This window comes from Ursus americanus, chromosome 25, assembly GCF_024610735.1.
Source record: "Ursus americanus isolate L20-20 chromosome 25, mUrsAme1.1.p, whole genome shotgun sequence".
NCBI classification, from domain to species: domain Eukaryota; kingdom Metazoa; phylum Chordata; class Mammalia; order Carnivora; family Ursidae; genus Ursus; species Ursus americanus.
Genome location: NC_142151.1, coordinates 20,402,249 through 20,429,500, shown reverse-complemented (window position 1 = coordinate 20,429,500; position 27,252 = coordinate 20,402,249). Strand labels below are relative to the sequence as shown.

The 27,252-nt window shown below is 34.2% G+C and overlaps 2 protein-coding genes and 1 pseudogene across 3 annotated transcripts in view; 2 read left to right on the top strand and 1 right to left on the bottom strand.

The window, feature by feature from the left end:
* Nucleotides 1-19,635, top strand: part of SLCO1A2 (solute carrier organic anion transporter family member 1A2) — a 158,250-nt gene extending 138,615 nt beyond the window's left edge. Inside the window, exon 16 of the mRNA XM_045781464.2 lies at nt 18,855-19,635. Coding sequence (XP_045637420.2) covers nt 18,855-18,867 — 13 coding nt within the window. The 3' untranslated portion in view covers nt 18,868-19,635. The remainder of the gene's footprint in view (nt 1-18,854) is intronic.
* The window catches only part of SLCO1B3 (solute carrier organic anion transporter family member 1B3), a 50,951-nt gene extending 24,200 nt beyond the window's left edge, over nt 1-26,751 (bottom strand). The window contains exons 1-6 of one of the 2 annotated variants that reach the window (XM_045781456.2): nt 26,677-26,733; nt 26,167-26,398; nt 24,319-24,467; nt 5,428-5,569; nt 2,271-2,403; nt 90-211 (exon numbers count right to left, since the gene is read on the bottom strand). In XM_045781456.2, coding sequence (XP_045637412.1) covers nt 90-211; nt 2,271-2,403; nt 5,428-5,569; nt 24,319-24,467; nt 26,167-26,230 — 610 coding nt within the window. In that variant the 5' untranslated portion in view covers nt 26,231-26,398; nt 26,677-26,733. Of the gene's footprint in view, nt 1-89; nt 212-2,270; nt 2,404-5,427; nt 5,570-24,318; nt 24,468-26,166; nt 26,399-26,676 lie in introns of both variants that reach the window. The other variant, XM_045781457.2, reaches the window with a different exon arrangement.
* LOC123781771 (prefoldin subunit 4 pseudogene) lies at nt 2,398-5,428 on the top strand (annotated as a pseudogene).
* Nucleotides 26,752-27,252: the final 501 nt, after the last annotated feature.

Here is a 27,252-nt window from a genome sequence, read left to right as displayed (position 1 = left end):
TTTTGCTAATAAGTAGCATAATTATTTTTACAAATATAATTAAGTTGACCAGTTTGAGAATATTTATTAGTGACACTATCAGTTCTTACCTTCTTCTACCACCTCAGGTGATGTTCTATTGAGTAACAAATTTTGATCAAGTGAACAGGTTGATAAGCTTGATGTTAAATTTTCTGATGGATCAATAAAAGTTTCTTTAGAGTACCTGTAACTGTAAGAATATTACCAGATTTAAAATTTTGCTTATCTACTGAATAGTCACACATTCCCAGAAATACAGAGGAATTTTCCCACTTTAATTGCACAATTTTCTTCTCTAAATTTTCTTCTCTAAATTATCAGAATCTTTTTTGTCAATTTCCCAGCCTGAATTTTAGGGGAAGTGATGGGCAAAAATGAAATGGGAGGGCCCACTAAGAAATATTATTCAATAATTTCCAGGAAAGGTGGATTATCATTCTAGGAGTGCTTATATTCTGTTCAAGGAGGAATAAAATAATTTGATTTATATTTTAAAATTAATACTCTAATATAGAATATGAGTTAGAACAGAGTTTAGACTGAAGACAAAAAGTCCAGGCCAGAGATGTGGAAAGCCTCAACGAGGTTAGGGACAATAGGGATGAAAGAAACACTTTGACAGATAGGAGGTAGAATAAGCAATATTTGGTGACCACTTGTCATGTGTGTTGAAATAATGAAAGAATTTAGAATGAACCCCCTTGACTTTGGTTTGAGTTCCTTTGTGGCTTAATGAATCGGTATTGAAAGAGTGAATGTGAAAAATCTGAGCTGGTTTTGGCACAGTGATGAATTTAGTTTTGAATATATGGGTGGGAAATTTTTATTGGATATTAGGCTGGAGATACCCATGAGGTGATTGAATATATAGATCCTGAGTGTAAGAAAAAGTCCGTGTATGTGATTGCTACATTTAATGCACACACTTCATACAAGTAATCTAGAATGAAAAGTGAAGAAGATTGAAGAGAGAGCTTAGGGGATAGTGACATTATGGTGTCAGCAGCAGAATAAAAAGGTGGGGATGATGAAGAAGCCACAAATACAAGAAATAAATCAAGGAACATAATACAATGAAAATAAGAAGAAGCAGTACCAGGAAGAAGAAAGTACTTACGAGGGTCAAATGAAGGGGGGGAAAGGGAATTACTATGGTAACCGAAAGGCATAATTGTCGGCTTTGTCAATAAATAATATCATAAATAATATCTTTAGCAGAAATCATTCATTGTCTCTCAATATCCGTTCTTCTCTCCTTCCATTGTAATAGAAGATGGAATGTTTAGCTAGAATCATGGCAATCTGGAATAAAGTCTAGTTATTCCAATGTCTTTATATCTGAATGGGAGAGGTAACAAAGTTCTGGCCAATGTGAAGTTAGAAGTGTTATACTTCTGGGGCGCCTGGGTGGCACAGCGGTTAAGCGTCTGCCTTCGGCTCAGGGCGTGATCCTGGCGTTGTGGGATCGAGCCCCACATCAGGCTCTTCTGCTATGAGCCTGTTTCTTCCTCTCCCACTCCCCCTGCTTGTGTTCCCTCTCTCGCTGGCTGTCTCTATCTCTGTCGAATGAATAAATAAAATCTTAAAAAAAAAAAAAGAAGTGTTATACTTCTGAAAATACTTCTCAGGCCCCAGCCAGCATGCAGTTTCTTCTTGTTCTTCTTCCTTTTTTTTTATCTTGTTGTGTGGACAATACTGCCACAATTTGGAACATGAGGTTGAGGCCATGCAAGGCAGAGCAATACAATAAAAAGAAGGAGGAACCTATCATGCTTGGTCTGGCTACACTAATTTTTTATGTGGAAAATAAGCTTCTATCTTATTTAAGCCATCACTATTTTAGATTTTCTGTCATAGTATCTGACTCTAATCATAACTATACCATGACCTTAAGAATAATACTCTCAAAGGAAATGGTAGTGGTTTGGTGATGAACTTTTATTGAATATAAATAAAATCTTGTAGGCGAAGACACGAAGTATATGTTATACCAAAAAGTCATAAAAAGTTCATTTATTTCCTATGAAACTGTACACCTTACTTAGTGCTATTCATATTTCAAAATCAGTGAAAGCATGGCTGATAAAGCAATAAGTTACTTATAACATAGAAAATATACTTCATTTCTACACATGCTTTGTGGATATTCTTCTCAAAAGATGACTGCTTATTTAAAAGGAAAAAATGAAATTTTACCATCAATTTACAATTAAATGATAATTAATGACATAGAGTTGTTTAACACTTACTATCCCATAAAGAAATGTGGTAAAGCAGTCAAAATACTTCCAGCTCCCATAATGAAGCAACCAATTCCAATTATCTTTGGTCTGTGTAGTTTGGATCCAAAGTAACTCACAAATACAATCACAAGCAAATTTCCTAGAAAGAGAATAAAATTATTTTGATATGATTCACTGTTGCAAACATTGCCAGCACAATTTTGTGTCCAATAGAATGGAAAGCCGCAGAATGAATACAAATAGAGCATAAGACACAGTAACTTTCCTTAAAGATCACATAATTTGAGAAGATGAAATCCATTTACATTAAACAACTCACTGTAAAGTCGTATGATGTTAAGAAGAAGAATAATGAAATTTAGATAGGAAATAAAGCACTTGAATAACTTGGCAATATTAGTGAAGCAAAATTTTATTGAAGAATTTGGAGTTGGCTGAATTGTTTTTGACTGGAAAAAAAATGCAGAAAATCTTCTTGACCTGTGAGAAAGGTGTTCATTCAAGCATTTATTAATTCACTCCTACCATTCTTTAAATTCCTATTAAGTACCTGCCACAGTGGTAGGAGCTAGAAATATAAAGAAGAGAATAAACCATAGCATTTGTCCTCCAGAAACTTATATACCGTTGGTAAAAATAAACAGATGAACAGAGGTGCTATTAAACAACAGAAAGGAAGAGCTTAAATTAAGTAGGGGTTACAATAATGTTTCCTGGAGGACAGGCCACTTGAGATGTAAGTTATTTAGATTAAAAAGGAGGAGAAGAGCATTCCAAGCAGAAGTCATGACCAACCTGATTCATCGGGAGCTACATGTACAATAACAAATAGACAACACCCGAGAATTACTGAAAATTTGATGGAGGAACAAAAACATGTAATAAAAGCACCAAAATGAACTGGCAGTTAAAGTAACCCGTGGAGAAACTGTTAAATGCATCCATAAAATAAGAACTGGCAGACTAAAAATAATAAGAGATAATGATTTTTGTAAAATAAAAATACTATTAATTATGTACATATCGGGGCCTGATAAGATGGAAGATGGTATCAGAGAAGACTGATGGAACATAAAGCAAAAAAGTAGAATTTTAGACAGAAATAAAGGAAAAAAATTGTGAAGAAATTTAATATTCATCTTATATATGTTTCAGAAGAAAACAAGAAATAGAGGGAAGAAACAGATTTAATAATAGAAAATAAATCCCCTGAGTTAAAGAAAGACCCAAGCCTTCATATACAACTTTTATATTTCTCCAGCATTAAGTAATGTAAAATAAACAGTCTTGATAAATGTTGGTAAAATTTCTGAAATTCAGGGATAAAGAGGAGGTGCATGACAATGACATTGATAATGATTTCTTATATGTAACTGAATATTATAAATCAGGTAAATGTTTTAAATGTTCTGAGGAAAAAAGATTTTGAAATTTTAATTCTATAATCAGACAAGTTATTACTTGAATATAATGGTAAAGTAAATACATTTTCCAACAAGCAAGGGCTTGGAAAATATGTTATTTCAATTATTTCTATGAAATAAATAACTACTTGAAGATATAATCCACAAAAACTAAAGATGAGATTTGAAGTCATGAGGTTCAATTAACAGTGGTAAGCAAAGAAACTAGTAAAACCTAAAACCATGCCCACATAATTGCTGTCAAATTGCTACAAAATTTAACAAAAACCTTAATAATCCATTCCTCAATAAAAAGAGACACATACTCAGTTAGAATTTAAAGCTAATTAACAGTCCAAAACTAAAAGTTTAGGTGGTTTCATTAAATCTCAGAGGTGGAAGAGTAAAGGATATGCAGGGCATAATAGCCTCTTAATCATAAAAAGAACTCATAATAAAAAAATGGGTCTTCCTTTATACAATTATTTTTTAAAATATTCAATAGCTAATACATTTTAAAATAAGTTAACAGCAAACTTATAGAAAATATTTGTAATTAATACAAAAGACATAATTTTGAGTCCCTTCAAATCATTAAAAAGTCTAAAAAGAGCCCAAGATGCCAGCCACCGTGAAGAAGGGGGCTGAGAAGATGTCAATGTTATTTTTGAAGATCAACAAAAGAAAAACAAATTTCACTGAATATAAGGAGAGCTGAAGGAGGAAAGGAGTGAAAAGGAAACAACTCTAAAATTTAGAAGATGCTTGTGAGGACGTCATGCTTGCAGATAATGACTGCTTAAGGATACCTGACCAAATTGGTGATGTTTTCATTAGTCATTCTCAGGAAGAAACATAGGAAATGTTAAAAGAAACAAAGAAAAATTTGCTAGAAGAAATCGATGCCTGAGAATCCAAAATGGAATTAATTCAGGGGGTGTTAGCAGACTCAGTTATATGCAAAATTTGGGAGCAACATAAACCTTGAAGCTGATGGAGTTAAACATTTTATAATACTTTAAAAAATTTGTTTAATAAACTTGACTATCGTTTAAAATTTTTTTAAAAGTCTATAAGGGGGAGGGCAAAGGTAATGAGCTACCAATTCATAAAATAAGAGAAAATAATATCCAATAATTATATAAAACCTCACTGTTATTAGAGAAATCCAAATTAAAGACAACAAAGCAATATATTCAATGTTCTAAAAACAAAACAAAACCATTTTCACCCCAAATTTTAGACCCAGTTAAACAATACAAACCTAATGGTTTGCTTCAAAGCTGTTCCTCCTTCCTCAAATCATCAGAATCAGAATCCTCTCTCCAACCATTAATTTTTTATTTTTATTTATTTATTTATTTATTTATTTATTTATTTATTTATTTATTTATACTAGGACATTTTGAGAGAGGGAAGGTATAGCCATGCAAAGCATTAGTTTGCAAGCAATGAGTTGGTACAGATCAAATTTTCTCAACCTCTGCATTATTGACATTCTGGGCTAGATAATTCTTTGTTGTGGGTGTTGTCCTGTGCATTGTGGGATATTTAGTGGCACCCCTAACCTCTACTACTAGATGCCTATAACAATCTTTCTCCCCTCAGTTATGACAATGAAAAATAACATCGGATAGCATCAAATTGTCTCTGGGAGGCAAATTTACTCCTGACTGAGAATCAGTGGTGTAGAGCTTGTATGAACAGTTTTTACCTCTGCAAATCTTGTTACTAATAATAAAAATAGAAATAAAAATTACCAATTTCAAAGCTTCCATCAATTAAGCCAGAAACCGAAGATGATATGTCAAATCTCCTTTCTATTTGAGTGATGGAACTTTTCATAACGATTCCACCTAGTCCCTTACACATAAAGCTGAATGACAGGGCTACTAAGAACATCTAAGAAAAAGCAGAAAGAAAGAAAAAAATGATTAATATAAAGACTATAGTGCTTATATATGCATTGAATTAAAAATAACTTATCTTCTTTACTTAAAAACATTATTTTTATCATTAAAATCATACTCACCTTTCCTCTACACCAATTAGTACTTCCTAGTCCTTTTAACGTTATCATCACTATACTGATAAAGCATCATTTTCTAACTTGGTTACAACATCAGATAATTAGAGCAGAACAATCAAGGCTGTTATTTTTCATTTTATATTACTAGCTGATTTTTAAGAAGCTGGATAATGACCTGAGATGGTAATGATGATAAGCTATTCTTTGTCCCCCCATGAATCATATAGGCTAACTGTGAGGGAAGTGGCTAGACATTCTCAAAGATGGCATTTCCAGGAAGTCAGCTGGAAATTGAACTTTTTAAAAAATTTATAAATCCTATTATTGGAGAAATCCAAATAAAAATGAAAACAACAAAACAGCATATTCAACATTCTAAAAAAATACTTTAGTAGTTATACTTTATTTTCAAATTCATTTTAACAAAATGTGTTGATTCATCCTTCTTATAGGCCACATTTATACCCACAAGTAAATTCCTTTTACATCTAACATTAAAATATTATTCTGCTATGGACTGTATGTTTGTGTCCCCACCAAATTCATATGTTGAAACTCTAATCCCTAATGTGATGGTATTTGGAGATTGGTCCTTTGGGAATTAGGTCATGAAGGTAGAGCCCTTATGATAGGATTAGTGTCCTTAGAAGGGCTTACTTCTCTCTGCTTTGTGAGGACACAAGAAGATAGCCATCTGAAAATGAGGAAGAGCGTTCTCACCAGAACCCAATGATGCTGGTACCTGGATCTCAAGACTTCCAGCCCCCAGAACCATGAGAAATAAATTTCTGTTGTTTAAGCCACTTAGTCTGTGGTATTTTCTCATAGCAACCCAAGCTGATTCAGACAGGTCTTTCTTATTACCTCCTATACCACCAGTGGTAGCCACCATTATGTCTGGCCTGGATCATCACATTAGCCTGTTATTAAATCTTTCTGCTTCTGTTCTCATCCCCCTTACAGTCTCTTCTCAACACAGTAACTACAAAAATTCTTTCAAAATAAAAATTAGATTATGCCACCACTCCTTGTTTTCCCATCTCACTCTTAGTAATATCTAGTCTTTCCAATAGCCTACAGGGCTCTAAATGATCTGTCCTCTGCTGATTATCCCTTCCCTAAAAATATTCCATTTCACCCTTCATATTCTGTTACTCTAGTTCTTGCTCATTCCTGTCCATCCACAAGAGCCTTCTCATTTTACTTTGAGGATTCCAGGTTTATTATTTTGCCACAGGTTCTTTGTTCTTGCTTTTCTTCCTACAGGGAAAGCTCTTCTCCATCACTCACTCCCAATGTAACTTTCAGAGTGAGGCTTTCCTTATCCATCCTATTTAAAATTATACCACTTTCTCCTTACAATATATTTTATTTGTTTATATGTGTAATATATATTGCCCTCACTATAACTTGCATCAGGGCAGGATTTTTTTCTTGTTCTCTTTTGTTCACTGCTATCTCCCCAGGGCTTAGAACAGTACCTGCCACAAAGATGCTAAAAAATATGTTGAGCTTTTGTCTAACTAGAACTTACTATGTGTCTTACATGAGGTTATGCTTGGAGAAGGAGATAAAAGGCCCAATACAGCCCTTCCATGGCTGGAAAAATGTATGCACTTTCCTTCCTGTATATGGAACTTTCAATGAAGTTGAAAGGGCTTGAAAAAAGTTGTAAATGTTACAACTTAATAGAAATAACAAAGAATTCTTATATAAGATATAGGAAGTCATCTAAGAATGAAACACCAAAGGTGGAAGGGTATCAAAGCCAGTTTTGCTAAGCTGGTAAAGGGAACAAAAGACCCATTGGAAAAAGATATTAAATTTGTCCAGAGGGATTAGACAAAAATTATGAATATTTTCTTCAAGGAAAGCCAATTTTGACATATTATAGTATCATTTACTATCTTTACATTATAGAACAGAAAGGAAAATTTTTTGGTTCTAATCATTTCAAAAAAATCATGTTATTGACATCAGAAATTAAGAAATGGAGATGGGAGTGATGTCAGCAAAATGACAAAATAGGAACCCTCAATCCTCCTTCCCCCATGGATACATAGACCTAACAACAACAAACGGAATATTTCTCTGAGAAATCCAGAAACCATTTAAAATATTTCTGCATCCTCAACAGGGTGAAGACAACCATACAGGTTCAGGAGGAAAATCCGTGACACTCTCAACTTTCTTGCCAGGTCCTTCACCCAACCAAGCATCATTGATGTAATTGGGACAAAACCCCCAACTCGTATCTTCTGTATGGGGAGAGAAAGGAATAGCACTTATATCCAATGCTCTGACTTGTATGGAGGCAGCATGAGGGACCAGTTTATATTCAAGTACTGACAAGAGTGGGTGGCTAGATTTGAGGATCTCAGAACAAAGACAATAAAACATGAACCAGAATCTGTAGTACCATGGATAGACACTAGGTAGAGCACCAGTACTGTAATTTACTAAACCAGGGAGGGTGTAATATCCAGGTAGAAGTCCTAAGTAGACACCGGCAAACTTCTCTAATAGCCCAAGGAGGAAACTTGAGCCCAGAAAAGAACTTGAGAGGTCTAGATAATATCTAGCCTGGCTACATAGTTAAACTCATCCCTGTACAAAACCATAAAGCCTGAGAGAGTTGGCTGATTCTTCAAATGCCAAAGTTTCAACAACAGAAAAATAATAAGACATACAAAGAAAAAGGAAACCACAGCACATTTAAAGGAAGAAATTAAATCTCCAGAAATTAACCCTAAAGAAATGGAGATACATGAATTGCCAGGGAAAGAATTCAAAATTACTATCATAAGGATATTCAATGAATTAAAACACAGAATAGAGATACCTCAAATGAAATCAGAAGAATAATATATAAACAAAGTGACATTATTAATGAAGAAACAGAAAATTGGAAGAAGAACCAAACAGAAATTCTGGAACTGAAGAAAACATTACCTGAATTGAAAACCTCACAGAGGAACTCAAAATTAAACTTGACCAGACAGAAAAAGAATCAACAAACTCAAAGACTGAGCCAAGAGGGGGAAAAAAATGAATGAAGAAAAATGAAGAATGTAAAGGACCTATGGGACAACACCACCAAGCAGAACAGTATTTGCATTATGAGAATTCCAGAAGAAAGAGAAAGGAGCAGAAAAATTATTTAAAGAATATAGCCCCAAATTTTCCAAATCTAAGTAGAGTAATGTACATGCAAATTTGATAAATTCAAAGAAGTACATTTAGGATAAATGTAATGACAGCGACACCAAGATACATCATAATCAAACTGTCAAAAATCACAGACAGAGAAAATCTTGAAAGCAGTAGGAGAAAAGTGACTCATCATCATACAAGGGAATTCCCATTAGATTATCGTCAGATTTTTCAGCAAAAAACCTTGCAGACTAGGAAGGAATAGAATAAAATATTCAAAGTACTAAAAGAAAAAGTCTGCCAACAAAGATTGTATCTATCAAAACTGTCCTTTAATAATAAGGAGAAATCAAAACTTTCCCAGATAAGTCAAAGCTGAGGGAATTCATAACCACTAGATCTGCCCTACAAGAAACACTGAAGGTTCTGCAAATTAAAGTGAAAGGATAAAGAATATCAACACAAAACCATACTGAAATATAAAATTCCCCAGTAAAGGAAATATACGATACAATACAATTGTATTGTCTCTATTATAGAGTATACATGAAGAGAAATGAAAAGAGAATCAAAATACGTTACTACAAAAAAAATCAAACACAAAGAGAAACATCAAGAGAGGAAAAGAGAACACAAAATTTTAAGACAGAAAGAAAACAAATGACAAAATAGCAATAGTTCTTTCTATCCATAATTACTTTAAATGTAACTTGATTGAGTACATTAATCAAAAGACATAGATTTCCTGAATTGATTATGATTAAAAAAATAAGATTCAACTACATGCTGTCTACAAGAGATTCACTTTAGATCTAGGACACCAAAAGGCTAAAAATGAAAGGCTGTGTAATAAGCTGAATATTTTTGTCCCTTCAAAATTCATGTCAAAAACCTAATCATCAAATAGATGGTATTAAGAAGTGGGGTCTTTGGGAGGTTATTATGTCAAGCACACAGAGACCCCCATGAATAGGATTTGCATCCTTATAAAAGAGACCCCAGAGGGCTCTCCTGTCCTTTTTCTATCATATGAAGACATTATGAGAAAACAGCCATCTATGAATCAGGAAACCAGCCATCACCAGTAACCTAATTGCCAGCACATTGATCTTGAATGTCCCAACCTCCAAAACTATGAGAAATAAATATTTGTTACTTAAGGCACCCAGTCTATGGTATTTTTGTTATACCTGCCCAAACAAGTAAGAAATAATATTTTATGCAAACAAGAACGTAAAGAGAATGGGGATGGCCATACTTTTACAGATAAAATAGTCTTTAAGGCAAGAACTGTCACAGAGACAAAGAAGGACATTATATAAGGGTCAATTCATCAGGAAGATATAACAATTATAAATGTATATATGTAACTAAAATTAGAACAACTCAAATATTTGAAGCAAACATTGACAGAACGAATAGTAGAAATAGAAACATATAAAGAATCAGAGATTCAATACCACACTTTTAATAATAAATAGACCAACCAGATAGGAAATCAATAGGGAAACGGAAGATTTGAACAACACTGTAAGCCAATTAGACCCCATTGGACCTAGACATTTATAGGACACTCCATCTATCAGCAGAATATATATTGTTCTCAAGTGCACATGAAACATTTTCCAAAACAGACCAAATGTTATGTTACAAAACAGTGCTAAAAAATTTAATAAAATTGAAATCATATGATGCATCCTCATTGACCACAGAAAAATCCACAAATACGTGGAAATTAAACAATACAACCAATAGATCAAAGAAAAAATCACAAGGTGAAAGACATATGCTATCTGGAGACAAATGAAAATGAAAACACAACATACCAAAACATATGGGATGTCGTAAAAGCACCACTAAAAGTGTATAGTGATAGATGATAACATTGAAAAAAAAGATCTCAAATCGACAAACCTATCCTTACACCTCAAGGGTCTAGAAAAAGAAGAAAAAACTCAACCCAAAGTTATCAGAATTAAGTAAATAATGAGGATTTTAGAGTAGAGATAAATGAAAAAGGGAATAGAAAAACAATAGAAAAAAATCAATGAAACTAAGAGATTTTAAAGAAATCGATAAAATTGACAAACAGATTAACTGAGAAAAACAGAGGACACTGAACTAGCTAAAATTAGAAATAAAAGAGGAGACATTACAAATAATGTCACAGAAATAAAATAAGTTATGATGCTACTATGAACAATTATATGCCAAAAAATTGAGTAACCTAGAAGAAATGGATAAATTATTAGAAACGTACAACCCACCAGGATTGAATAACAAAGAAATAAAAAAATCTGAACAGATCTGTATCTAGTGAGGAGATTGAAGCTGTAATTAGAAACTTCCCAACAAAGAAAGCCCAGGACAGGATGGTTTCACTGGAGAATTCTACTACTACTATTTATTATTATTATTATTATTATTATTATTATTATTATTATTATTATTATTCTATTTAAAGAATTAATGCTAATTCTTCTCAAATACTTACAAAGAATTGAAGAGGAAAGGATACTCCCAAATTCATTAAATGAAGCCACATGACCTGATATCAAAGCCAGACAAAAACATCACAAGGAAAGAAACTACAGACTAGTATCCCTGATGAATATTGTTGTAAAGATTCTCAACAAAATACTAGCAAACAGTAATTAACAGTGCTAAAAGGATCATACACCATAACCAAGTGGAATTTATAACTGGAATGCAAATCAGATTGTTGAAAATCTGACTTATGAAAATCAATGTAATACATCACATTAGCAAAATGAAGAATAAAACCACATAATCATCTCAATAGATGCAGAAAAAGCATTTCACAAAATTCAACAGTTGTATGATAGAAGCACTCAACAAACTAGGAATAGAAGAAAACTATCTCAACAGGATAAAGGTTATATGAAAAAAGTCCATATCTAACATCATACTCAATGGGGAAATATTGAGAACTTTTCCTCTGAGAACAGGAACAAGGCAAGGATGCCCACTGTAGCCACTACTCTCCAACACAGTACTGGAAGTTTTAGGCAGAGTAATTAGACAAGAAAAAAAATTAAAGGCATACAAACTGGAAGAGAAGTAAAATTATATTTTGCTATATTATTTATTTATAATTATATTTATCATTTATTTATAACTTGTGTTATTATTATTTGTTCACAGATTAAATGATCTTAGTTGTAGAAATCTGTAAAGATTCCACATAAGAAAGCTATTAGAACTACTAAAGTGCAGCAAAGATACAGGATAAAAAATTAACACTCAAAAATCAGTTGTGTTTCTATACACTGAAAATAAGCGATCTGAAAAGGAAATTAAGAAAAGAATCCCATTTACTATAGCATCGAAGGAATAATATATTTAAGAATAAACTAAGGAGGTGAAAGACATATGCTAAAAACTACAAAACATTGCAAAAGAAATCAAAGAAGATCAAATAAATGAAAAAGACAATTGTGCTAGTAGACTGGAAGATGTAATATTGTTAAAATGTCCATGTTACTCAAAGTTAAAATGTTCATACTACTAAGTGGGGGTATGTTGATGATCAGGGGAGGCATGTTAAATAAGGAAAGATGCATCTTTTTTTTTAATGATTTTTTATTATATTATGTTAGTCACCATACAGTACATCCCCGGTTTCCGATGTAAGGCTCGATGACTCATTAGTTGTGTATAACACCCAGTGCACCATGCAATACGTGCACTCCTTACTACCCATCACCAGTCTATCCCATTCCCCCACCCCCCTCCCCTCTGAGGTCCTCAGTTTGTTTCTCATAGTCCATAGTCTCTCATGAATCGTGGAAGGAGCCGAGATGCCCTTCAACGGAAAGATGCATCTTTAACTTACTAAGTGAGTGGGATACCCAACTAAGCTCCTGTCAGTTTTCCCTGGGACCTCTCTTCACCCCATTATCAGTGTCTTTGCCTTTGATGCACCCTTGGAGCCACTTCCATGCTTTTCAGTTTTCTTCTCTTGCACCTATCTTGGACTAGGATTTCTTTCTAGTTCTTTTTACCATGTACCTTTCAGAAAACCCTCATGGTTTCTGACTTACAGAATATATCCCTTCTTGTTTTGTAGCAGAGTTATGAGTTGCTTTTAATACCTTTTAGATTATTTATTTAAATTGGAGGGAGGAAGAGGTGGCTTCTGCCTTACGCTCAGTCTGCTATGAAGAATTGGAAGGCTTCAAGTTTTGGCTCTCTTCTAATGAATAAATAGAAAAAAAAATGTTACCAGGCTCTCCATCAAACTTGGATGCCTGACACATAATGAGCAAAGATTCAATAAATGTTTTTGGGTTGTTGGATAAATCATAATTCCCCCAATTCAGATTACAAATCTGGTACAGAGTCAACATGTAGTGAAATCTCTCACTTCTTAGTTTCCTCAGTCTTTAGATGGAGATAATTATACTAAAGTTGTTATGAGGATTAGTTTAAATAATACACATAAAATTCTTGGCACAGTGCTAGCCACACAGTAAGCATCAATAAATGTATTTTTATTACTATTGTGAGCTACCATCATTCAGCTTTTAGCTTTAGGTTCATTCAGATCAAAATAGGACTTAGGATCATTTAGCTAAACACAGTTTTATGCCATACACTATTACAGGTGTTGCAGAATCACTAATGAGCATATTGACAATATGATTTATTGATTATTGAAGAAATAGAAAAGTGAACTCATCTAAATGCTGACCATCTAAGCACTCATTTATGAAATCAAAAAGGAGAAAATTTCAGAAAATAATAGAACATCTCATTAAAGCAGATATAAATATAATCAGGTATAAACCCTGTCCTGTATGAGAAGAAATTTCTAAAAGTTTGGAGAAAGCTTTTTCACAGCTCATATCTTCAATCTTACAAGAAAAGTTAGCCCAAAATAAGAGAGACTCAAAAAAGTAAAAATCTCACAGAATAAATCTAAACTGCTTTTTAAAAAAAGGAAAAAGTTTGCAGAACTCTACCTCTGAAACTAATAGTACACTATATGTTAATTAATTGAATTTAAATAAAATAAATTTTTAAAAAATCAAAATTAAATTAAATTAAAATTAAAAAAGGAAAAATGTATTAGATGTAAACACATAGCCACAGTAGAATCTCTCCAGGGAGCTGGGATTTTAGAAGGATATGAAATGAGTTAATATAGATAGATTTATAAATGTGCTTTCCTTTATCTAACTACAACCCTATGAGATGGGCATTTTTAACCCTGTTCCTAACTCAGGACTGAAGTGCAGAGTAAAAATGACACAATGATTTTCTCAGAACTTAAAAAATCAAAAGGAGTAAGAAAGATGAAATCTTTAGTGGAAAACATTAAAAAGCCTATGTCATGAGGTAGAGAATTAAGACTGAACGATTTCAAACCAGAGATAAAAATGTTCACAATTATCAAATGGATATTAAAGTATCACAGGTCGAAGGAGCTAACTGGTATTCAGGTAAGAGATAAAGTCTGTATTTACCTGCAATCATGGCAAGTCAGTCCTTTATATTTTTTGGCAAGAGTTCTGGAATTGAAGTCAGAAGACAGTTCCAAGTTTCTCTTTTGCCCGAGGTACAGCCATGATTAACTCAGTTAACTCATTTGAACCTCAATTTATTTACTCAGCAAACATTTATTGAGCAACTCCAGTTTGGCAATTACTCTGCTACATCTTGGAGTTGAGACAGGTGCAGAATAAGAAGGGCAGTAAAAGCTAAACATAAAAATGCCCTAAAGGTATTAATAATTTCCTGGGGCAAAAACAATAAACAATGCCAGCATAATAATGTAATGAATACTTTAAAGTAATAATGTCATGAGTACATAGGAAAGATGATTAATTCTGTCTATACTGATTAAAGTTTCTACAGGTGTGGTGACATTTCAACTAAGTCTTTAAGAGGTAATAGAAACTTAGAAATTGAAGGAGAAATAAACATTTAAGACAAATAGGAAACACATGAAAAGCCCAAGTAGTGAAAGAACACAGGTAATTTGAAAAACAGAAAGATTATCTGTGTAGGTGGAACTTAAGGATAGAAATATGCCAAACATTGGGAGATGAAATTATATTTTTAAATGTAGCATAAGGAAATTAAATTTTAGAGGGCTGATTCCAGTATCTATGTAGAAGATGGACTTAATGACAAAGAAATTTGTTAGAAAGCTGGTTTCAGAAAAAAAAAGGCTAATAGTTGGAAAGACAGAAATAAAAGGTCACAGACACACTTTGGAGAAGTTTAAGAGGAGAATCAATAAGATGTGGGAATAAGGGAAAATGAGTTTTCTGATTTTATTTTCTAAGTTTCTAGTTTGGATAACTGTATGTACTAATGTTATTTGAGATGAGAAAAAGAAAAATCTTGGGTTTAAAAACAATGAAATCGTCTTTTTACTAGTCGAGTTTGAGATTCCTAAAAATACACATGCATCAAGTAGACACAGCTGGCAGGTTTGGTGCTCAAGAGAGTTTTGTCTGGAGGTTGTTTTGAAATTTACTAGGGAATAGCTGTATAATTAATCCATTTTCAAGTTTATTCCCTTAAGAAAATCTCCTGCCCCTTGGAATTAACTTAACCAGAGACGTAAAGGACCTATATTCTAGAAACTATAAATCACTCTTGAAAGACATTGAGGAAGACATAAAAAGATGGAAAGATATTCCATGCTCATGGATCGGAAGAATTAACATAGTTAAAATATCCATGGTACCCAGAGCAACCTACACTTTCAATGCTATCCCGATCAAAATACCGAGGACTTTTTTCAAAGAACTGGAACAAATAGTCCTTAAATTTGTATGGAAACAGAAAAGGCCCCAAATCTCCAAGGAACTGTTGAAAAGGAAAAACAAAGCTGGGGGCATCACAATGCCGGATTTCGAGCTGTACTACAAAGCTGTGATCACAAAGACAGCATGGTACTGGCACAAAAACAGACACATAGACCAATGGAACAGAATAGAGAGCCCAGAAATGGACCCTCGGCTCTTTGGGCAACTAATATTTGATAAAGCAGGAAAAAACATCCGGTGGGAAAAAGATAGTCTTTTCAATAAATGGTGCTGGGAAAATTGGACAGCTACATGCAAAAGAATGAAACTTGACCACTATCTCACACCATACACAAAAATAAACTCCAAATGGATGAAAGACCTCGATGTGAGACAGGAATCCATCAAAATTCTAGAGGAGAACATAGGCAACAACCTCTACGACATCGGCCAAAGCAACCTTTTTCATGATACATCCCCAAAGGTAAGAGAAACAAAAGATAAAATGAATTTATGGGACTTCATCAAGATTAAAATTTTCTGCACAGCCAAGGAAACAGTCAGAAAAACTAAGAGGCAGCCCACGGAATGGGAGAATATATTTGCAAATGACACTACAGATAAAAGACTGGTATCCAAGATCTACAAAGAACTTCTCAAACTCAATACATGAGAAACAAATAAACAAATCATAAAATGGGCAGAAGATACGAACAGACACTTTTCCAATGAAGACATACAAATGGCTAACAGACACATGAAAAAATGTTCAAAATCATTAGCATCAGGGAAATTCAAATCAAAACCACACTGAGATACCACCTTACACCAGTTGGAATGGCAAAAATTGACAAGGCAGGAAACAACAATTGTTGGAGAGGGTGTGGAGAAAGGGGATCCCTCCTACATTGTTGGTGGGAATGCAAGTTGGTACAGCCACTCTGGAAAACAGTGTGGAGGTCCCTTAAAAAGTTAAAAATTGAGCTACCCTATGATCCAGCCATTGCACTACTGGGTGTTTACCCCAAAGATAGAGACATAGTGAAGAGAAGGGCCATATGCACCCCAATGTTCATAGCAGCAATGTCCACAATAGCTAAATCATGGAAGGAGCCGAGATGCCCTTCAACAGATGACTGGATTAAGAAGTTGTGGTCCATATATACAATGGAATATTACTCAGCTATCAGAAAGAACGAATTCTCAACATTTGCTACAACATGGATGGCACTGGAGGAGATAATGCTAAGTGAAATAAGTCAAGCAGAGAAAGACAACTATCATATGATTTCTCTCATCTATGGAACATAAGAACTAGGATGATCGGTAGGGGAAGAAAGGGATAAAGAAAGGGGGGGTAATCAGAAGGGGGAATGAAACATGAGAGACTATGGACTCTGAGAAACAAACTGAGGGCCTCAGAGGGGAGGCGGTGGGGGAATGGGATAGACTGGTGATGGGTAGTAAGGAGGGCACGTATTGCATGGTGCACTGGGTGTTATACATAACTAATGAATCATCGAGCCTTACATCGGAAACCGGGGATGTACTGTATGGTGACTAACATAATATAATAAAAAATCATTAAAAAAAAATGTAATTTATATACAATAAAATACAAAAACTGTAAAAAAAAAAAAAAAAGAAAGAAAGAAAGAAAGAAAATCTCCTGCCCCACTGCACCCTCGTTTTTCCATAACTCTTTCCTGTCCTTTCCAGTAAAAAGTGAGTTGTTTACATTTGCAATATCAAATCCTATTTTTGCATCACTCCTCTCTAGTATCCTGAGCAGGCTTATGTTATTCTTGCTTTTCAATTTTTTTTTTCAGGGTTTTGTTTCAGACACTCTTCTCTTTTTACTCCACATACCCTTTCTGGGAAAGCTCACCAGTTGTCATTGGTTTTATTACCAGCTAGATGCTGATGATTACCAAACCTATATCTTGAGCCAAGATTGCTTTTGCAGAGTTTTAGATTGCTTTTCCAAAGTGCCTACATTAGAACTCCCCTCAGGTGTTTCATTGTTATGTCCAGATCTCTTTCTTCTTTTTCACCTCCTTTTCCTGTGTCACTACCTGCTGCTGAGGCTAGAAGCTGCTCCCTTCTGGGTTACAGCCAATCAATTCCCCAAAGTTAAAAATTTAACCTTATAAAAACCTCTCTTTTCAACATACTTCACTTTATATTTCTACTTAAATGACCATCATCTTTCACCCAGATTACCACCTTTTCCAACTGGCATCTCTCTTTCCTCATTGGTATCCTTTTCACTCTGTAGCCAGGGTGATCTTTAAATATGTATAACCATTCCCACTTCCAAAAGAGCTCAATAGGTTCCCACGACACTGATCCTCCAGTAAATAACAATTATAAAGTCTAAGGGGAAACCAAAAACCACCTGGAGGAAGACATTGGAGGGCAAACAAAAGCAGTCAGACTCTGGATGGGAGTTGACACTCAGAAGAAAATGTGTAAGATTAGATTCTCATTCTTCAGGTTTTGAGGTGAGGACACAGCTCCTTCAAAGCTAAAACTCCTAGGGCTACTGGGTGGATTGTCCATTGAGTGACCTACTCTTGACTTCCACTCAGGTCATGACCTCAGGGTCGTGAGATCAAGCCTGCTTAGGATTCTCTCTCTCTCCCTCTGCTCCTGCCCCCTGCACATGCGCACATGCACTTTCTCTCTTGGGGGGGAAGCAAAAATAAAAACCCTGTAGTCCTTTTAACCTGAAAAATGAAAAAGAAGAGTTTAAGTTAACCACAGCCACCTAAAAGTTAAGGGGAGAATCTTATAAAGGAGAGATGAGGGGTTAGGTGGGGGCGGGGGCCAGCTGGGATGATAAGAAGTCATGCAAAATTGGAAAATAGGAAGAATATACACTAATTAAATGTTTGCTGGAATTTAATCCTTCATTGTTTCTGTTTTTATTCTCACAGCTCTTATTTTTTAAAACTTATTTTCCATGTTAATATGATGATACAGGGCACTGTTTGGCTTGTTTTACTGAAATGCAAAATTATGGTTGAATACTACAAATTATTATTTGGTCTTTTTTTGCTTTCAGTTATCTCTTGAAAACTACATCTAATGTTTTTTCTGCCTTTTAGAAACAAGGTATAGGGTTTCTAAATTAATCTTAATTCAATAATATTTGTAATGTAAAATTATTATGCTATTTGCTCTACTGAAATAAAATGATTTTTTTCTCATCTCCAAATAGTGCAGCTGCTTAGAAGAATTTCTAGTTAGAATGCTTTGTGAATGGAGAAAGTAACTGCAGATGTGGTAGAAATAGGAAGAGAACTGGAATTAGAAGTGGAGCCTGAAGATATGACTGTATTGCTGCAATCTCCTGACAAAACTTCAATGGAAGAGGAGTTGCTGCTGATGAATGAGCAAATAAAGTGGTTTCTTGAGATGGAATCTACTCCTGGTGAAGATGCTATGAAGATTGTTAAAATGACAATAAAGCATTTAGAATATTACATCAACTTAGCTTAAAGTAACAATAGGGTTTGAGAGGATTGATTCCAATTTTGAAAGAAATTCTACTGTGGGTGAAATGCTATCAAACAGATAGCTTGTGAAAGGGAGAGTTGATCCATGTGGCAAACTTCACTGCTGCCTTATTTTAAGAAATTGCCACAGCTTCCCCAGCCTTCAGCAACTACCATCCTGATCAGTCGGCAGCCATGAACTTTGAGGAAAGAACTTCCACTACCAAAAGATTATGAATCTCTGAAAGCTCAAATGATGGTTAGCATTTTTTAGCAACTTTTTAAATTAAGCAATGTACATTGTTTTAGGCATAATGCTATCACACACTTAGTAAACTGCAACACGGTGTAAACATAACTTTTGTGTGCATGTATTGCATTACGCACTGTGTGTTATACGCAAACAATGAATCATGGAGCACTACATCAAAAACTAATGATGTGCTGTATGGTGACTAACATAACATAATAAAATTAAATTTAAAAAAGTAATTTGTTTTGTCAATCATACCTCAATAAAACTGGGAAAAATATCATTTGACTCCCTTTACTGCAATATTTGTTTTACTATGGTGGTCTGAAACCAAACCCAAAATATAACTGAGGTATACTTGTACAAGACTAACAGAAAACAACACTGTAGCAATAGTATACCTTCCCTATCAATCATTACTTTAAATGTAAATAGATTAAACTCCCCCATCAAAAGACATAAAATGGTTGAATGGATAAAAAAAGAAAAATAAGACTCAGCTATGCCCTGTCTACAAGAAACTCACTTTAGATTTAAGGACACATAGAGACTGAAAGTGAAGTGATGGAAAAAGATATTTGATGCAATTGGTAACCAAAGGAGAACAAGAATGGTTGTGCTGATATCAGACAAAATAGAACTTAAGTAAAAACGTCCCAAGAAACAAAAAAGTACATTATATAATGATAAAAGTGTCAATAGACCAGGAAGACAGAACAATTATAAATGTATATTATATGTGTATATCCAACATCAGAGTGCCTAAATATATAAAGCAAACATTGACAAGACAAAACAGAAAATATATATGGCAATACAGTAGGAACATTTAATACCTCACTTTAAATAATGGATAGAACATCCAGGTGGAAGTCAATAAAGAAATGGAGAACTTAAACAATACTATAAGGCAAATGAACCTAACAACATATATAGAACATTCTACCTAACAACAGCAAAATACACATTTCTCTTAAGTGTACACATATCTTTCTCCAAGATATACCAGATGTTAGGTCACAAGATAAATCTTAAATTAAGGAGGATTGAAATCATACCGAGTACCTTTTCTCCCCATGATAGAATGAAATCAGAAATCGACAGCAAAAGGAAAACTGGAAAATTCACAATATGTGAAAATTAAACAACACATTGCTAAACAACAATGGGTCAAAGAAGAATTCAAAGAAGTAATTAGAACATACCTCAAGACAAAAACGAAAACACAACATACAAAAAGTTACGGAATACAGAAAAAAAATAGTATTGAGAGAACTTCATAGCACCTACATTAAAAAAAAAAGAGGAAAGATCTCAAATAAACCATCTAACTTTACATGTCAATGAGATAGAAAAAGAAAAAAACTAAGACCAAAGCTAGTAGAAGGAAGGAAATAATAAACGTCAGAGCAGAAATAATAAATAAAATAGAAAAACAATAGGAAAAACCAATAAAACTAAAAGTTGTTTACTTGAAAAGATTAAAAAATTGAGAAACCCTTAGACTAAGAAGAAAGCACACTCAAATAAATTTTTAAAAAGAGACATTATAATTGATGCCACAGAAATAAAAAGAATTGGATTCAGTCAGCTAAGCATCTGACTTTTGATTTTGGCTCAGGTCATGATCTCAGGGTTGTGAGATCGAGCCCCAAGTCAGGATCAGCATGGAGTCTACATAATATTGTCTCCCTCTGCCCTCCCCACTCCCCGCATGCATGCGTTCTTTCTCTCTCTCTCTCTCCAAAAACAAACAAAAAAAAACAAAACAAAAAAAAAAGAAAGAAGAAAAGAAAAAAAATAAAAATTAAAAGGATCATTAGAGACTACTATGAGAGACTACTTTTTAGAGACTACTATGCCAACAAACTGGATAACTTAATAGAAATGGATAAATTACTAGAAACATACAATGTACCATATATATAAAATATATATAATATACAAAGTGTGTATACATGCATATATATACACACAATATATTTTTTCACAAGTTTTGGAGATTAGGACCTGGACATCTTCCTTTGCGGGCTGTTATTCTTCCTATCTATGAATTTATTAGGTAAATGGCAAGGAGGTATTGAGGTTGCAAACAGAGGTGTTAATCGGATGACCTTAAAGAGATTATCCCGAATTTCCCTGGTTAACCCAATGTGATCACAAGGGTCCCTTAAATGTGGAAGAGGGAAGCATAAGAGTCAGTGCTCACGTGATGCAGCGTGAGAATTACAGGACTTCCCACCAGCTTTGCATATGAAAGAGAGCCTTGAACCACAAACTTGGGCCAGCCTCCAGGAGCTTGAAAAGGCAAGGAAATGGATTGTTGCCTAGATCCTCCAGAAAGGAACACAGCCCTGCCAACACCTGGATTTTAGTACAATGTGACCCATTTCGGGCTTCTGAACTTCAGGACTGTAAGATTATTATAGAATTATAATAAATTAGTTTTTTAAGCCATTAAAGGCACACATGTGTACACACACATATACATATGTGTGTTTGTGTGTCAGTGTCAGCTGGCGATAAATGCTATGAAAAAAATAAATTTGATCAAAGAGTTATGTGTAGGATAGGGTATTTTATATGGGATGGTCAGGGATGAGGTAACGTTCAAACAGAAATGTGAATGAAATGAAGGAGCATGGTATCTGGAAGGAGAACATTCAGAAGGGAAATCAGCAAGCACAAACTTCACGTCAGAAGCTTGCTCAGCATTTTTGACAAATAGCAAAAGTCTAACATGGCTAACGGCTAATATGGAAAGTGAGTCAGAGGAAACCAGCAGGATATGAATGCTACTGGTGGTTACATAAGGGGTGGTTATTCTGATTGTTTTTGAAGGGGGAGTGGCAATGAAGGCAAAAAGAGGGGGCTTTTACTTTTGCCTTATTATTTATGTTTTTTGATGATGAGGCATTACTATTGCCTTGTTGAGAATTTTTATGACAACATAAAGGTACAAGAAATCTAAACCACAGAAATGACAAGTGTAAAGATGAAGAATGTATCAGCAGGGTTTATATGATGTAGTTGGTTTAGTCTAAAAATTAAGGGAAAATGTTAAGAAAAAAATCAAATTATGCCATTGTTATTTATTTAATTTTTTAAATTTTATTTTATTTAAATTCAATTAGTTTACATATTATGCTGTTGTTATTTTAAGAGGTCTATTATCTATTTGCACTTTGATACATTTCTGAGTTTATGATACATGTCCGTAACAACATGTGTAAATGTGTGTGCCCACACACATAAACAAGTTTAAGAATCCTGTGGCTGCTTGATACTGAATTACTTGGTCTGAAGGTGAATTTTTTAAAATACAGAATGAGGAAGATCACTGAATCCCTACCTACCAGAACATCTTGTACCTATCATTAGTACCTACCAGTACTAATATTATGGAAACCCACAGTTGCTATAGCAGTGTGGAGTAGAATTGAGAGCATGGGATTTGGAATCAGACTGCTTAAGTTCAGACTCGTCTCCACCACTTACCAGCTTTGGGACCGAGAAGGATTCATTTGCCCTGTGTCTAAGGTTTTTCATCTATAAAAGAGAGATACTAGCATCTGGCAGTGGAATTGTGGTAAGGAACAAATCCACTAAGCAGCATAGCACTAGAACAGTGTCTGGCATATAATACATGCTCAATAAATGTTAGCTTCTATTGTTATTCTAGCTCTCTGGTCTTGATCATTAGACTGCAATTAACATACTTTATGCATCCTAACTTGCAAATATGCTACAAGGGACCATTCTGGCAATTTTAATTGTTTCAGACAGATTGCTGTCACTCTACTATGCGCATGCAAATGAGATCACTGTAAACCTCAATGTTTAAGAGCAGAAAGAACCTAGCACACCATATTACCCTTAGACTTGTACTCACCATTACCTTTTACTTGTAACTGCTATTCTGCTTAAATATTACTCAAATCTTTCATCAGAATAGACTTTATCAGTAATCTCTGAAAACAAACATGTTCTCTGGACAAAGTTAAGGGAACTTACATAACATTATTGCAATTGAGTCTGGTTCCTGTGGTCTTTATTCAGCAATTAAGACTACAACTTTGAGGAAAACATTTAAAATATGGGAAAAAGACAGCCATGATTATTTTTTTATTTCTTCAAAACTTCCCTATGGGGGTTTAAAGGCTTTGACTTGGGTTTAAAGGTTTTTAATTTCAAACTGGATAATGTTAGGCAAACTTCTCAATTTTCCTGAGTCTTGGTTCCTTCAACATTATGCTCAGGGAGTACTTTTTTCTGTCAATGAAAATCCCAATACAGTCTATATCCGTTAATGTCACACAGTTGTGAGACAAAATCAAGACACAAGGTTATTACTTTTACTAACTTGCGTATGAAAAAATTAAATGGCTTTCCTAAGTCAGTAGTTAGGTGTTTGGTTCATGTTTTTTGTTATTACAAATCTCTTTTCTACCAGCCTCTATTATTTAAGTGATTAGAATAAAAAAATGCTGTTCTTCAAAAGAAAAAAAAAAGTGTAATATGTCAAGACCACAAAGTGACTCATAAGACTTATGAATCTGCTCTCTTTATAGGTCAATTCCAAGAATTTTTTTATATATTATGCATTATACAGTGACTTATTTTAGTGAAATTTATAAATATCTTTCAGTCCATGAAGAACCAAAGAGAAGATATCAAAAGATTTCTAAATTTTTTAACATTAGTAAACTCTTAGCCATCAGAATTATCACCAAAGAAACTTCTTTTTCAGATTTAAAGGCTTATTTAAATCAAGATACAGATCATTCTGTTAATATTTTAAGATACGCTTTAGTTGGAAACTCTAATTTGAAATACAATGTTCTTTTCCAAAACTGGTTGTTTAAAAGAACGAACAAACAAAAAAACAACCACCCTCCACTTATTTTAGTTTGGAAACATGAAGCTATTCCTACCTTGAATCCATTGCAACATCTAGTTTCCCTTTCTTTTGGAGGTGTTGTTTCTGCTGTCTTTTTCAAATGTTGTTTTGAGTCCATCATGGAACTACCGGTAGCGTGTGAGTGTTTCCAATTGTTGTTGCTGCTTGGTTTGAAATGATCACCTATTCAGGGAAAAAAAGGAGAACTTACTTCACTTTAACAATATATGATTCAAAAATAAGAAAAGCTGCAAGGTTGACCTCAGTCTATGAACACACAAATACTTATTCAGGGTCTTTGATGTCCTGAGCACTACATTAAGTAAATGCTAGACACAAAAGGAGGGCAAACACACACACACACACACACACACACACACACACACACACACAAAAGCACAAAGATGAAAAAAAATATGACACTAAATAGACTGTGAAAAGATCACTCGTTTACAATATGAGAGCTAAAACAAGGAGGCCGAGCCACATTTTTATCTGACCTCAGCTGGGACCATGTGTGTTGGACAATTCTGATTTTTTGCCACTCTGTACAGGCATATGAATGACCACAAATGAGCAGAATTGATTTTGGGGTTACAAATAAATTTTAGTTGAGAAGGCAAATTCACAAATACTGAATCCGTGAATAGTGAGGATCAACTATATATTTTATGTATTAATTTATTCAATAAGGATTCAGTGAGTCCCTATATTATAAACATATAAAAACCATGACTACATATAATGCCAACTTAATGGATAATGTAGAATATAGAAAAGGTAAATATCTAAAGATATTATCATTTATGTATATAAACATATGCATCAATGCAAAAATCCACATCTAAGTACATCTAAGTAAACCCTTGTTATTCTACTTTTTTTTTGCATGTGCTCCAGACATGCCTTTACCTATTCAATTACTGAATGGAGTGGAGTGAGGAAGAAATCATTAGTTGGGTGGTCCCAACATCATAAGCAGTCCTTTGATAAATTTCATGTTATTGTTTTTCATGAATACCTCTTTCTGTATCTGTCCCCAGGATTTAAATGTTAGAAAGTCATTTTTTACCACTTAATTCCATTAATGCAATTCTCTCTGAATGATTGACATGGTGTGTACGTGCCCTTTAGCTTTAGTTTCGTTCGGTTGCTTTTGTTTTTTGGCTACTGAACAAGAACTCTTGAAGGCCATTACCTTGACCAGTCTAGTCCTGTTTACTGTGATTGATTAAATGCTGATTATCCTGTCTTTCAGGCTTCTTCCTGTTTTATATCTATCATACCCATCTTCAGACTCTTTCAGAGGTCCCCTGTAGCATACAGAATAAAATTCACATTTCCTACTTGAGATGCTTTATGAACTAAACCCAGCCCTTGTTTTTAGTGTTATTTTCCAACACACCCACAAGCTCCTTCAGCCGTGTGGAACCAGTTGTCCCTAGAACACTGCACTTTTGTATGTCCTTCTTAATTTGTAATGTTCTTCCTCATCTCTTGGTTGTAATTCTGCCCCAAATCATCCTTCTTAGATATTTCTCCAGTTACTCACAGTTGAAAAAAACTTCTCCACACTGCTGCTCCACTAGAGAATATAACTTGTAACGCAGTCATTACTTTTCCCTATTATTTCCACTACTTTCCCAGACAGGTGATTATTCCACACCTTACTAACTTTTTAGACTTTTTGTAGGAGGACTTTCCCCATTTTCTACCTCCCTTTGACAATAACAATTGTCTTACAAGGGTAGCCACCTTCCTGAATTGGAAAAGGTAACTAATATTTATTGAGTTCTTAGTTTGTGCCAGGAATAATGCTGAGCAAATTTTTTCTCATTCAGTCGAAGACAAAATTATCTAGAAAACTTTTCTTTTTCCTCACCTTGAGCCAAACGAGTTGAAACAGGAAAGTAGAAGTGGGTAAGTGACTTTGAGACACATTCCATTTCTTGATGTTTGCTAACTAACTCTCCACCCCATATTATCCAGTTAAGATGGTATCAAAAAAATAGGAAATAAATCTAATTATTCCACGTAGTGAAAATAATTGCCTCGTGGTATATTTTGAGAAGGTAGCCAGAGATCCATTTCTTTTAACTTGAAGTTCCACTTATCTAGAAAGTAATAGGAATGGGGTTTCAAATTTTATTTTTAAATTATGAATGTCTTATTTTCTGTATTTTATCTTTAAGAATATATAAATCTGAGTCTTATCTATCTCCCGAAGGAATACTTAATGAGTTTTAAGAGCTTAAACATAAGTGTACAGAAGACACAAAGCATAAAATGTGTAATATTTATCATATCCATCCAAACATTTTTCCCCTTGAAATCTGTGGCAGATTCTCACATAGAAGAAACCCTGAAATTACAGAATGTCAAAGGTTCTTACCTGGACTTAGAATCCTACAGCAGTAGCTACAAATCCATCCTTTATCTGTTGTTAAAGCCTCTCTTTAAATAGTTAGCTTGCTTTTTTTTTTTTTTATCAGTTCAGTGATGATTAACCATCTTACTAGGTCATTGTCCTAGGCAGATAGAAGAAAAGTAACTAGCTGTTTTAACAGTCTGCTCCAGACTCCAATATTTTAAAAGTTATATATTTTGTGCCGGTCTCAGTCTATTAATAACCAATGTTACAGTTGGACCCCTCTGGGTGGTTCTTATTATGATTTCAAGATGCCCCTCAGCAATAACCATCAGGGAACTTTGAAAAAGTAAAAATTTATTTCTTATAGAACCTGGAATTTACACAGCACATATGGGGTCACATGGCAAGGTCATGGGTAGAAGGAGAGAGTGCAAAGCCTAGGGCTCTGCTTTTATTGGGTTTGAGGTTAGGGGCCTAGGGTGTCACCAGCTCACTCTCATTGGTGATTTTAAAACATAAGAGTGAAATGTAAAACTCAGGAAAAGACAAACAAAAATGACCCGAGTGGTCAGTTATTGAAATCAACCAAGATTGATA